General features: G+C 52.4%; 1 protein-coding gene across 1 annotated transcript in view; it reads left to right on the top strand.

The window, feature by feature from the left end:
• Window positions 1-325: 325 nt before the first annotated feature.
• SLC39A4 (solute carrier family 39 member 4) overlaps window positions 326-13,854 on the top strand; it is a 42,531-nt gene continuing 29,002 nt past the window's right edge. The window contains exon 1 of the mRNA XM_053251051.1: window positions 326-607. Coding sequence (XP_053107026.1) covers window positions 383-607 — 225 coding nt within the window. The 5' untranslated portion in view covers window positions 326-382. The remainder of the gene's footprint in view (window positions 608-13,854) is intronic.

Raw genomic sequence — 13,854 nt, 5'->3', positions numbered from 1 at the left:
GGCTGCTGAGCGAACGTCTCCCCGTGGCTAGTGGCCCTCCTCCTCTTCCTCGCAGGCAGCCTCAGCCTCACCACACAGGGCTTGTGGTCGCTTGCTGGTGCTGCTGCTGCTGCCGCCGCCAAGGCCTGCCCGCCCGCCCGCCCGCCTGCCTCTCTATCAAGGCGAGGGATCTGCCGAGCTGGACAGGCTCTGTGGAATGGTTAACCTGAGGCAGTCGCACCCTGGGCCAATCATAGGGAGCAGCCGAGCGCAGCAGCAGCCTGCCATCCAGCAGGGCACCTGCCTGCCGAGAGCCTCTCCTCCTCCTCCTCCTCCTGCGCAGAACAGCAGCTTGCCTCCAGTCTCTGGCGGCAGAGGAGGACTGGCTGCTGCCTGCCGGGCCATGCGTCTCCTGGCAGCCCTCCTGCTCCTTGGCCTGGCCGGGGCCACCACACCGCCCAGGCAGGCCACGTCGGCGGGACCTCCTCCTCGCGTGGAGCCGGCGCTGCAGCAGCTGTGGGCCCTGCTGTCCTCGGGCGAAGGCGCTCTGGCCCCTGGGACCGTGGAGGCCCTGTTAAATATCGCGGTGGCTCGTGTGCAGTGCTCAGCAGCAGTGCCGTGTGGAAAGGTAAAGCCGTGGCGGCCGAGTGCAACCTCCCCCCTCCCCAGCCCTGGCTGCTGCCGAGAGATGCGCCTGGGTCAAACTCCAGGGTGGGTGCAAAGGGCTGGAGCCGGCACCACCGGTGGTGGGGATTACGCCTGCGGGAGAGGGTGCCGCGGCCAGCCTCCTCCGTCCGTCCCTTGGGGTGCTGGGAGAGGCTGCCTCGGGTGGGCAGGGGGGAGCCTGGGGGGTCTCGGCCTGGAAGGGGCACCCGCTCCTAGGGACCCGCTTTGCCGGCCCCTGGGAAATCAGGGTCCCCGTGGTGCCTCAGGTGTGCCCTTCTGGGGATGCTCTGCCCAACTCTGTCTTGGTGGGGCTCACTGGAGTGGCCTGTGGAAGCAGGCGGGGGGGAGGGCACATGCCTCTGGCCTCCAGTGCCGCGCCATGTCATCAATGCACACCCAGGGACCCTGAGTGAGGGGGACCCCAAGGAGGAGGTTGGATCTGAATGGCTGAGAGAAGAGCCGGAGGACAATTGGGTTTTTCTACCAGGTCCTTAACCCAGAGGCCCTCTGCCTGGGGTCTCCAGATGTTGCTGGACTGCCACTCCCATCATCCCCAGCCCCAGCAGCCAAAGGCAATGGAAACTGTAGTCCAGCAACATCTGGGGACCCCAGGTGGAGGACGCCTGCCTGAAGCAAAAGGACAAGCACCGTCTGGGCTTCTCGGCCGGCGAAGGAGAGGCAGCTGTGACACAGAACGCAAGGGAGGAGGGACTAGGGCCTCCAGGGGTGTCTTAGCAGCATGAAGCAGGCGTGGGGCGGTGGGCTGAGCTGGGGGTCCAGGCAGGGGTTCCTGGGGTGCAGACAGGGGCATTGCCAATGAGTCCCAATCTGCACCCCCTGAAATGTTGAAGAGTGTGGGGTGACTCCGCAGCCCCGGCTCCAGTGCCCCTTGCTCACGGGGGTGGGGTGGAGGGGGGGGCCCTGCATGCTCTGTGTGGTCACTGGGAAGAGGTCACAGCAGAGCTTCTCAGCCTTGGGTCCCAGGTGTGGCTGGACTAGAACTCCCATCACCCCCCGCCTCAAAGTGGGTGGTGGTGATGGGAGTTGTAGTCCCATCACATTTGGGACCCACGGCTGAGAAGCTCCGGATTAGAGAGTCACACAGAAAAGAGTTCTCTTCTTCACCGCCACCTTTGGTGCCCCTCGGTGGCTCGAGTGAGAATACCATTCCCTGCTGCGAGTATATTGTAGAACCTGCGGGGGGAGAGGGAGCGGGTGTTATTCTAGACGACCTGGCAAGAAGGGTCTGGTTCTGCCGTTGTGTTCCCAGGTCGATGATGCAACGTAGTGTTCCTAACCCAGGAAGAGGGTTGCCAGCTGGGAGGAAAAACTTCAGCCCAGCCTGGCCTCCTCCGTACCGTAACAGCTGTTTGAGCGGCAGACCTCAGCCCACCATAGCTCCGCACAGCAAAGTGGAGAGGAAAGCCAGTCTTGCAAGAGCAAGCATGGATTATCCCCTTTGCTCAGCAGGGTCTGCCCTGGGCGCTTTCCAGACTAGCTGCTGGAACAGCCGCAAAAGGCCTCCGTTCGGGCAAGTCGCATTCGGAACGTAAACAGCCTCACAGCACCTAACAACCTGGAAAAACAGCAACTTTTTAACGCCAGATATATGACGTCCTTGCTCTGTTTCACAGTGATTACATTCGCAACAAGGCATTGGCAATGGAAACGGCACCCTGCTGTCCATGTAGGGACTGCGGTGTCACCACGCAGGAAGTGTGGAAGCACACGTCCGAGATAGGTCCTGACCGCATTGCAGGGTCTGGTGGTCTGGAAAGCGCCCTGGTTTGCATTTAGATGGGTGACTAGATGTGAGTGCTGTCAGAGGGGGCCGTAGCTCAGTGGGAGAGCATCTGTTTTGCATAGAGGAGGTCCCAGTTTCACTCCCTGGCAGCATTTCCAGGTACTGCCGGGAAAGATTCCAGCCTGCAACCTTGGAGAGCTGCTGCCAGCCAGTGTTGACTGTACTGAGCTAGATGGATCCATGGTCTGACTTGGGATAAAGCAACTTCCTGTGTTCCTATGATAGGAACATTCCTGTGTTCCATCAGTATTGTTTACACTGCCTGGCGCAGCTCTTCTGAGGTTTTAGGCAGGAATCTTTCTCAGCCCTACCTGGAGATGCTGCCAGAGATTGAACCTGGGACCTTTTGCATGCAAAGCAAATGCTCTGGCACTGAGCCATGTGGCCCCCATTCCCTCCGGGGAATATCTTTATCTGCATGCATAATGTCTGCAGATAGAGCTAATATAAGGAGGCGTCAGTGTAAAGGTTGGCTTCCTTACCAGGGAAGACCCTGGCTGGTTCAGTCTCAGCTCAGCCTTGCAGGAACAGCCTACCCGCCCTAGACTACTACTACTACTGCTAGACCTTCTCTCTTGGTCTCAGCCTCTTCATTTACAGTGTGGGAGTCCTGGTCTACCAGATAGGGTTGTTGTAAGACTTACAGAGTTGATGGGTGTGAAGGGCTTTGAGCACTCTTGGTTAAATGTGCTACGTATATGCAATTAATGTGTGTGCTACAATGCGGGGAGAGAGTCAGATTTCCCAGCAGAGAGGCCTTGGAGATTTGGCCTCTGGCTCTTTTCAATAGGAGAAAGGTGGAAAGAATTCCCTCCATGCTGGTTTTAACACAGAGCCAGAGGAAAACCCCCAATTTCTCCATTATTGGAAATGAAGGCAGGCAAGATGAGCACCAGCCGCATCTCTGCCTATTATTATTGGCCTACATGAAGAGGAAAACTACTCCAAGTAGTCCATTGAAATTAAAGGGATGATTTAGGCATTTCCGTGGGACTACTTTGAGTAATTTTCCTTCCCCTGTCAGCCATTATTTATTACTGTTTAAAATGCTTATACGCTGCTGTTCAACAGAAACGTCCTCGTCATTTCTTTTTCTACGCGAATTGCTTTGTGCAGTTTTGTATTGGAAAGTGGTATATAGGCATGTGTAATAAAAATAAAGCTGTTTACAAAGCAGAAGGAATGGAATGAGAAGAAGGTTCCCTGTCCCCAGAAGGCTCATAATCTAACAAGGGACAAAAGGGAGACCCCCGCAGTAGCTGCCGGAGGGATGTTATTGTGCTGGGGTTGGACAGAACCAGTTAAGTTGCTCTCTGCCAGAGAAATTCATGAGAGCCACCACTTGGGAAGTGGTGTCTCTCTTTCTGCACAGTTTGCAGGGATCCTACGTAGGGGTATGACGCAATTGCTAAAAGTACAGGAGCCCCACTAGTAGAAAAGGTGGCAATGCATGCCGGAGAACTGAAGGGAAGCCAACTTTTGAATCAGTACCTAAAATTGTGCCTTTAACAGCAGTTTGCTCTTCAGGAATTCACCAGTTCAGATTTCATTGCATGGAGATAAGCATTGTTACCTGCTAATTCCTGCACATCAAACTCTTGTTAAAGCCATCGCTCCAGGGGGCTAGTTCAAAAGCTGGCAACCTTATCGGCTTCTTGGGACCCTTTGAAGGAGGCTTAGGCTAGCTTAGGGGTGGCGGGGCTGTCTCCACTGGGGATTCCTTTCTGCTTGGGACAGGACCTGTGTGGAGTGGGGACCTGGCACTTTATCACTTCCTGCTTCGGAAAGTGATCATGGAGAATCAGTCACCCCGGATGGTAAGAGGGTGAGATAGCATGAGACTGCGGAGCGTATGTGATAAGGTTGGAGAGGGCGGGGGGGGGGCTTTATCAGTTAGAGGAAGGTGGAAATGTCCTTCAAAATACGGAATGCCTTCCTCGGCAATAGAAAAAACATACCTTTGGTGCAACCCAGAAAGTTCGGGACACTCTCCAGTCCCCACTCCTTTAAACATAGGGACATAAGAACAGCCCAGCTGGATCAGGCCCAAGGCCCTCGAGTCCAGCATCCTGTTTCCCAGAGTTGCCTATCAGAATATCTGAAGAAGATGGGAAGCTGCCACATACTGAGTCAGACCCTTGGTCCATCTAGCTCAGCATGGCCTACACTGGCTGGCAGCAGCTTTTCCGAGGTGGCAGGCGGGAGTCTCTCCTGGCCCTGCCTTGGAGGCAGTGCCGCAGCGGGGCAATCTGGGCCCCCGGACCGCCCTGCCGCGAGGCGGCCCCCTCCCTGCAAGCCCCCACCGCCATGGTGCGACTGAACTGTGCAGGCAGGGGTGGGGGGGTGCAGGGCCTCCCTCCCCCCTTGGAGGTGGCGGCGGGTGGAGCGGGAGTGGCCGCTCAGCCTGACTGTCTGGCTCAGCGGCCTCTGAGAACGGCGAGGCGCTCCGGTGAGCCTGTGCAGTTGGAATATCAGGGGCTTGCGGTACTCTCTTCTCACTGCGCAGCTGCACCAGAGCGCCTCACAGTTCTCAGAGGCTGCTGAACTAGACCGTCAGGCTCAGTGGCTGCTGCCAGGGCCACGTTGGGGCGGGCGGGGGGAGGCCTGCTTGTCTCAGCCCCCAACCCTGGCTGCACACATCATGGCAGCTAGAATAGGGGCGGTTCAGCCTCGTGGCAGCGGGGGGGGGGGGCTTGGGGCAGTGGCAGGAGGCCCTCCCGGGCCTTTGGGGGCCACGGGCCAGACCCCAAGGTCCAGGGGTAAGAGCACCTCTGCTTGAAGATGCCCTTGATGGAATCTGGGGCCTTCTGCATGCAAGCAGGCTGCTGCTCTTCCCAGAGTGGCCCCATCATCCCCTGAGGGGAACGTCTTACAGTGCTCACCAGAAGGGAGAGTTGAGAAAGCACAGAGGAGAGCAGAGCTGGTCTGGTGGTAGCCAGCATGACTTATCCCCTTAGCTAAGCAGGGTCTAGCCTGGTTGCATATGAATGGGAGACTAGAAGTGTGAGCAATGCAGGAGATTCCCCTCAGAGAATGGAGCCGCTCTGGGAAGAGCATCTCAGTTCCAAGTTCCCTTCCTGGCAGCATCTCCAGGGAGGGTTGGGAAAGACTCCTGCCTGCAACCTGGGAGAAGCCGCTGCCAGTCTGTGAAGACAATCCTGAGCTAGATGGACCAAGGGACTGACTCGGTAGAAGGCAGCTTCCTCTGTTCCTAAGGCAGCAGGGGAGTTCTACCAAGTGCAGCTTTTTTCACCTCTTCACAGCCAGTGGCACTTTCTGAAATTCCTCCCCTTTGCAGCTTGCTACCCTAGGTGTGTGTGCATGCATATTTTTGCCACCCATCAGAGCTCTCCCACAAGGCATTTGGTGTGATTTGTAAGAACTAAATGGTACTTCTCAGGCTCCTCAGGAATCCAGTCAATCATTAACAGCTCCTCCAGACCACAATCCGATCCCATTCCTCTCTGGTACAAGGGAATTCCCCCTTTCCTTCTCCCTCCCCTGATACGGTCAATACAATGTGGGTGCCCTGCGGTGATGGAAGCTGCTGGTTAGTGAAGTCACCTGGAGGAGAGGAGAGCTGGTCTGGTGGCAGCAAGCATGACTTGTCCCCCTAGCTAAGCAGAGTCCACCCTGGTTGCATTTGAATGGGAGACCAGAAGTGTGAGCACTGCAAGATATTCCCCTCAGGGGATGGAGCCCCTCTGGGAAGAGAAGAAGGTTTCAAGTTCCCTCCCTGGCAGCATCTCCAAGATCGGGCTGAGAGAGATTCCTGCCTGCAACCTTGGAGAAGCCGCTGCCAGTCTGTGTAGACGATACTGAGCTAGATAGACTAATGGTCTGACTCAGTATACAGCAGCTTCCTATGTTCCTATGACTCTCTTATTTTTTAGGAGAGGAGAGCTGGTCTTGTGGTAGCAAGCATGGCTTGTCCCCTTAGCTAAGCAGGGTCTACCCTGGTTGCATATGAGTGGGATACTTGATGTGTGAGCACTGGCAGAGATTCCCTGAGCAGGGGATGGAGCCGCTCTGGGAAGAGCAGAAGGTTCCAAGTCCCCGCCCTGGCAGCATCTCCAAGATTGCGCTGAGAGAAATTCCTGCCTGCAACCTTGGAGAAGCCGCTGCCAGTCTGTGAAGACAATACTGAGCTAGATAGACCGATGGTCTGACTCAGTATATGGCAGTTTCCTATGTTCCTAGGTTACTGCCTGACTTCATCCAATTGCAAAGAGTCTTCTTCACACACCCTCACATTTCTAATTTAGCATCTTCCCTTAAAAGCACTGTAGGATATCAGAACAGCCCTGCTAGATCAGGCCCAAGGAGGCCCATCTAGTCCAGCATCCTGTTTCACACAGTGGCCCACCAGACACCTCTGGGAAGCCCACAGGCAAGAGGTATGTGCATGCCGTCCCTCCTGCTGCTGCTCCCCTGCAACCGGTATTGAGAGGCATCTTGCCTCTGAGGCTGGAGGTAGCCTATAGCCCTCCGACTAGGAGTAGCCATTGATAGACCTGTCCTCCATGGAATTCTCTAAACCCCTCTTAAAGTCATCCAGGCTGCTGGCTGTCACCACAACTTGTGGCAAAGAATTCCATAGGTGGATTATACGTTGTGTGGAAAAAAGCCTTCCTTTTGTCGGTCCTAACATTCTTGGCAGACAGTTTCATAGGAAACTGCAGCATGACTGCAAGTCTGACAAGATCTTGGCTGGAGGTGGGGTTGCTCTGATACTCCCCTGCCCAACACCTCGGAATCAGAGGAGGCCCTGGACTCACTTCTGGTGGTTGAAGACTCATCTCCTCGCCATCAGAGTATGCTCCTGCATGTCCTTCTGTGACTCACCTATTGACTCCTGGCTTCTGACCCTTGGGTATGCTCTTTGCTTGTGCCTGTGTGGCCCTCATAGCGACTCCTGGCTTCTGATCCTTGGCTCTGTTTGACTAGGCAGATCACAACCTGTTGGCCAAAACACAACACCTCCAAATTAACTACTGTAGCTGCTGCTACTACTACTACTACTACTACTACTACTACTACTTATATACTGCTTTTCAACTAAAGTTCCCAAAGCAGGTTGAATGAATGAATGAATGAATGAGGATATTTATTTATATACCACTTTGCAACATAGGAACATAAGAAAAGTCCTGCTGGATCACCCATTTAGTCCAGCATCCTGTTTCACACAGTGGCCCACTAGATGCTTCTGGGAAGCCCACAGGCAAGAGGGGAAGGCAGGCCCTCTCTCTTGATAGTAGCAGCTTGCCTCCGAGGTTGGAGGTGGCCCACAGCCACCAACTAATAGCCATTGATAGTCCTTTCCTCCATGAATTTATCTAAACCCTTTAAAAAGCCATCCAAGCTGGTGGCCATCACCACATCCTGTGGCAGAGAATTCCACAGAATAATTATGTGCTGTGTGAAAAAGTACTTCCTTTTGTTGGTCCTAACTTTCCGGGCCTTCAGTTTCATGAGATGACCCCTGGTTCTAGTGTTGTGAGAGAGGGAGAAGAATTTATTTTTCCACTCTCTCTACTCCATGCATAATTGTATACACACCTCTATCATATCTCCCCTTAGTCGCCTCTTTTCCAAGGTAAAGAGCCCCAGATGCTGTAGCCTTGCCTCATCCAGACACCTGATCATCTTGGTTGCCCTCATCTGCACCTTTTCCAGTTCTACAATATCCTTCCTAAGATATGGTGACCAGAACTGAACACAGTACTCCAGATGTGGCTGCACCATCCATTTGTACAAGGGCATTATAATATTAGCATTTTCATTTTCAATCCTCTTTCGAATGATCCCTAGCATGGAAATTGCCTTTTTCACAGCTGCCGCACACTGAGTTGACACTTTCAACAAGCTGCCCCCCATGGCCCCAAGATCTTTCTCCTGGTCAGTCACCGACAGCTCAGACCCATCAATGTATTTGTTGTTGGGGTTTTTTGCCCCAGGGTGCATAACTGCTTACATTGAACTCACCCAGTTTGGAGAGATACTTCTGGAGCTCCTCACAATCCGTTGTGGATTTCATTACCCTAAATAGTTTAATGTGATCTGCAAATTTGGCCACTTCTAGATTATTTATGAACAAGTTAAAGAGCACTGATACAGGTCCCTGGAGGACCCCACTTCTTACTTCCCTCCATTGTGAAAACTGTAAATTTATACCTACCCTGTTTCCAGTCCTTCAACCAATCCACAACTGAACCTGTTCAGTTATCCCATGACTGCTAAGTTTATTCAAGAGCCTTTGGTGGGGAACTTTGTCAAAAGCCTTTTGGAACTCCAAATATACTATGTCGACTGGTTCACCTTTATCCACGTGCCTGTTGACACTCTCAAAGAACTCCAAAAGGTTAGTGAGGCAGGACTTTCCCTTGCAGAAGCCAGGCTGCTTCTCCTTCAGCAAGGCCTTTTCTTCTTCTATGTGTTTAGCCATTTTGTCCTTAAGTATGCTTTCCGTCAATTTACCCGGCACCGAAGTTAAACTAACTGGCCTGTAATTTCCCGGATCCCGCCTGGATCCCTTTCTTGAAAATCAGACTCACATTGGCTACTTTCCAGTCCTGTGGCACAGAGCCTGACTGTAGGGACAAGCTACAGTGGGTATTGAAAAGAATCATACCTACAGTGAAGCATGGAGGTGGCAGCATCCTGTTGTGGGGGTGTTTCTCTGCCTCAGGGACTGGGGCTCTCGTTAGGGTAGAAGGAAAAATGGATGGGGCAAAATACCGTCAGATTCTGGAAGAAAACCTGCTACCCTCTGCCAGACAGTTGAGGATGGGCAGAAGATTCACCTTTCAACATGACAACGATCCGAAGCACACAGCAAAATTGACCACACAGTGGCTGAAGGAGAAAAAAGTGAACGTCCTCATGTGGCCCAGTCAGAGCCCAGACCTAAATCCCATAGAAAATCTGTGGAGAGATTTGAAGATAGCAGTCCACCAACACCTACCATCCAATATTGCTCCGTCTAGATGTGCAAGGTTGATAGAGAAGTATCCCAACAGACTCAAGGCTGTTATTAAAGCAAAAGGTGGTTCAACAAAATAATTGACATTGGGGGGGTGATCCTTTTTCAATCTCAGTAATTCTTGTTTTTTATTTCTGACACTTTTTCTGGACTGTAATTGTGATGTTTTTCAGTTGGGTGTTATAGGTTGCATTGGATAAGTACAGCTGGTGAAGGGAATTTTCTTTGTGTTTTCATTTCAGGATGTAAGGGAACCAGAATTTAAGGTCTATCAAAGGGGGTGATTCTTTTCAATACCCACTGTACATATTTTTGCTTGGAGATCAGCAATTTCACATTTGAATTCCTTCAGAACTCTTGGGTGGGTGCCATTTGGCCCTGATGATTTGTTAATTTTTAGTTTTTCAAGACAGTTTAGAACAAACGTTCCCAAAGTGGTTTATATAGATAGATTAGATTAGATAAGGAACCCTGCCCCTAAAGGTCTCAAAATCTAAAAAGAAATGTAAGACAGACACCAGCAACAGCCACTGGAGCGATGCTGTGCTGGGGATGGATAGGGCCAGTTGCTCTCCTCCTGATCAATAAAGAGAATCATCACTGTAAAAGGATGCCTCCTCGCTCAGCTTTAGGCTGGACCAGCTTTAATTGCAATTGTAAAGGGGTGACCCTACTCAGGAGATGAAGACATGTAAACCTGCAGCTGCACTCAGCTAGTTGAGTAAATTCTGCATTTTATTTCTTCTTTTGTGCCTGATGCAGCCGGAATCTAGACCATGTGAAAATAATCTGGGCTGGCCTACTGTCAAGAAGAATCCCCTTCTTGGAGGGGTCTTGGAGGCACATGGAATAGCTGTACACCTTAAAACTGCTTCCCCCCCCCCCCGTGGGCTCTGCCTTTCCATTGCTTGACTCCACCCTAGGGGACATAGGCTCCACCCCTTTGCTGCTTGGCCCGGCCTGGCCCATTGGGTGCATGTGCTCTTGGAAGTGGGTCCCATGCTGCTGGTTGGGGTTCAAGGCGGGCCCCAACTCTTGATAACTTGGACCAGTGCATGACACCACAACTTGCAGGCTCCACTCAGCACATGGTAGGGTGTGTAGCTGGCCCATTAGTGGGTTATAGAGGCAGGAGTATAGCCATGCCAGAGGGATAAGGGATTGTGCAAGACACTCACACCCTAACCACTGGAAGTCCTACTCATCTCTGCACTGGCTTTTGCAATTTCACCAGGCATTGTTCAGGCATTTCCAAAGGGCTAGAAACTTGATTTTTCCAAATAAATTGTGAGATTCTCAGAGTGCTGAATTCTATGCTAAGCTGTGATGCATGCCTCCCTTGCATGGCCGTCTTGCAGACAACTGGAACCTGCATAGCCCTCATTTTAACTCCTGAGCCAAATTCCAAGATTAACTGTGTTGCCCGTTTCCATGATTTTCACGGTGTACCTCTTTATTTGAAGAATCTTAGTCCCTGAATTTGAGCTAGTCTCTATTACTACTGTCAGCTGTCAGACTTTTCAAAGGTGACTCCCAGTTTTTGTGTGTGGCTGGAAAGAAAAATGTCCAACGATGGAACGTTGCAGCCCTACCAGTGAAGTGGGGGAGAGATCTAAAGCAGTGGCCTCGTGTCCCTTGACCCTTTCCCCACGTCCTGGGGGTGGGAGTGCAATTGCCCTGTCTCTCGTTCTGCAGAGGTCATCCTTCTGAGGTCATCCTTCCTGTAGCAGTTTTAGCCTGCCGAGAGGTTCTCAGCTGTGTGTGGTGTTTGTTCACCACAGCTACCTGAAGGGCAGAGTTTATCCCCCTCGTTGTGCCTGAGCTGACACTGGAGAGAGAAACTCCCGGAGGCTGTCAAACTTGTGAGAGATGCCTAGAAAGTTGCTGGTATAGCCAGTGTTGGGATAGGATTGCCTCAGGTAGGGGAAAGGCCTTCTTACAGGCTTCCCAGATGCAGCTGGTTGGTCGCTGCGTGAAGCGGGATGCTGGACTAGATGGGCCCCAGGTTCCCTCTTAGCTTTTTTCATCTGTGCATGGAATGAGTTTTGTCCTGGGCAGCATTATCAAGGCAGCGTGCGCTCACATGCAGTCAGAATGAAGTTTTCTTGATTCAACCTGAGCGGGATCTAAAATTAACTGAGCGGACATCAAAAAACTTGTGTGCGCACGGACATGCGCATGCCTTAGAGGGAACACTGGATGGGCCTTTGGCCTGATCCAGCAGGGCTTGTTCTTACTTTCTTAAATATGTCTCTCTCCAAGTACTATTGTTATTATTATCACTATCACTATCATTACATTTTTATATCCCGCTCTTCCTCCAAGGAGCCCAGAGCGGTGTACTACATACTTGAGTTTCTCTTTCACAACAACCCTGTGGAGTAGGTTAGGCTGAGAGAGAAGTGACTGGCCCAGAGTCACCCAGCAAGTCTCATGGCTGAAGGGGGATTTGAACTCGGGTCTCCCTGGTCCTAGTCCAGCACTCTAACCACTACACAACACTACTACACTACACTACACTACACTACACCACTACACAACGCTGGCTCCCTTAGATACTACTAGATACTATTAGATACTACTAGACAGCCCTTGCCTAGGCTGCTCTGTAACTTCCAGAGGGGTCTTTAGAGACATCCTCCTTGGACTCCAGTTCCAGCTGCTGAAACGGTTTCCAGCCCTGCTGTGCAGCCATGGGCAAGCGTGCCTCTGACCATATGCACACAGGCGGGCTTCCCGCTGGCTAGTGGCCCAGACTCAAAGGTCTGTCTGTCTCTGCTCCTCTGCTGCCCTTCAAGGCCCCACAAACCCTCTGCTGTCACTCGGGGGGACAGTTTTGGGCTCCATCTCCCTCCAGCTTCCATTCACGTTCACAGCTGCAGAGGTGCTACCCAAGAGGCTGTGTGGCTGCCCCCCCCACACTGTGTTAAGGTTCTCATTCTGGGGAGGGGTCAAACCCCGAGGAAGGCTGTTTTTATTGCATGCATCTATTCACTGCACCTGCATGCTGCTCCTCGCTTCTCCTGAGCATCAAAACCATCCCAGCCCTTCGGCTCTTTTTGATCTGCTTGTTTCTAGAAGAGGGATGAAAGGGGATTCTGCCCAGCAGGCAACCTGAATCTGGGTTGTCCTGGTTACCTTCTGGAAGGCCGAGGAGGCAGAGTCCCTCGGTGTTGGGGGGTGGGGTGGGGGCCTGGGGCCGCTTTCATCTGTCAGCTGCTGGGAAAGGCCACGCCTAACCAAAGCAGGCCAGACTGGGCTGGAGGGGCCAGTGGCTGGACCTGGCATTGGTGGCCACTCAGCTGGCCGCCCAACTAAACATCTGAGTTGAGAGGGAGATGATCTGTGTCCTGTTTCCAAGCAGGAATGCATGCAGATGGGTGAGGGTGGGGGGTGGGAGGAGAGCGAGGGGGTTGGCGGCAGCTCAGTCGTAGAGCGCCTGCTTTGCATCGAGATGGTCCCTGGTTCAGTCCCTGGCAGCATCTCCAGGTAGGTGGGAAAGAGCCTTCTCTGGAACCATAAAGAGCTGCTGCTGCCAGTTCGTGTAGACAATACTCAGCCGGATGAACTAAGGACTGGACTCAGTGCAAAGCAGCCTCGTGTGCTCAGACAAGCAGCCCCCCCACCTAAAGGAGAGTCACTTTTCACATGCTCAGGGAGTTTTTTAGTTATCATCGTCTATCCCTCTTTCTGTGTGCATGAGAGAGAATAGAATAGAATAGAATAGAATAGAATAGAATTTTAGACTTGGAAAGGATTTTGGACGTCTTCTAATTAAAGCGACCTCCCCCTCTCACCCACCCGCCCGCCCCCCTCAGTGCAGACGATTGCTGCAGCATCTCTGGCAGATGGCCTTCAGCCCCTGCTTGCAAACGTTCAATGAAGGGCAGCCCACCTCTGCACGAGGCAGCAGACAGCCCCACAGTCAGATTACACTTGGGACATTCTCCCTGTTGTCCAGCCTGGATTGGCTCCTTTGCCATTTCAAGGAAGTGATGTTGGTCCTCGCCGTGCTGCCCTCTGAAGCAATCATGAAAGCAGCCAAACGTGCTGCAGAGGAGTCAGTTGTGGCTCAGTCATGTAAATAATCAGGCGTCAATACAGACGGAAGTTTGTCATGGTCTCACTTCTGTTTAGGTTTTGGGTGGGAGGTAAGGTAAAGTGTGCCTTCAAGTCAGTGTCAACTCCTGGCACCCACAGAGCCCTGTGGTAGAATACAGGAAGGGCTGACCATTGCCTCCTCTTATCCAGTATGAGATGATGCCTTTCAGCATCTTCCTATATCGCTGCTGCCCAATATAGTATCAGCGGGGATTTGAACCAGCAACCTTCTGCTTGTTAGTCAAGCATTTCCCTGCTGTGTCACTTGGAAGAGTTAGTGTAAAACGCACCACAATTACTCCTTCAGAAATCTAACACT

Source organism: Hemicordylus capensis, chromosome 4 (genome assembly GCF_027244095.1).
Source record: "Hemicordylus capensis ecotype Gifberg chromosome 4, rHemCap1.1.pri, whole genome shotgun sequence".
Lineage (NCBI taxonomy): Eukaryota > Metazoa > Chordata > Lepidosauria > Squamata > Cordylidae > Hemicordylus > Hemicordylus capensis.
Note: the sequence above shows the minus strand (reverse complement) of the source record. Positions and strands in the feature narration are given on the sequence as shown.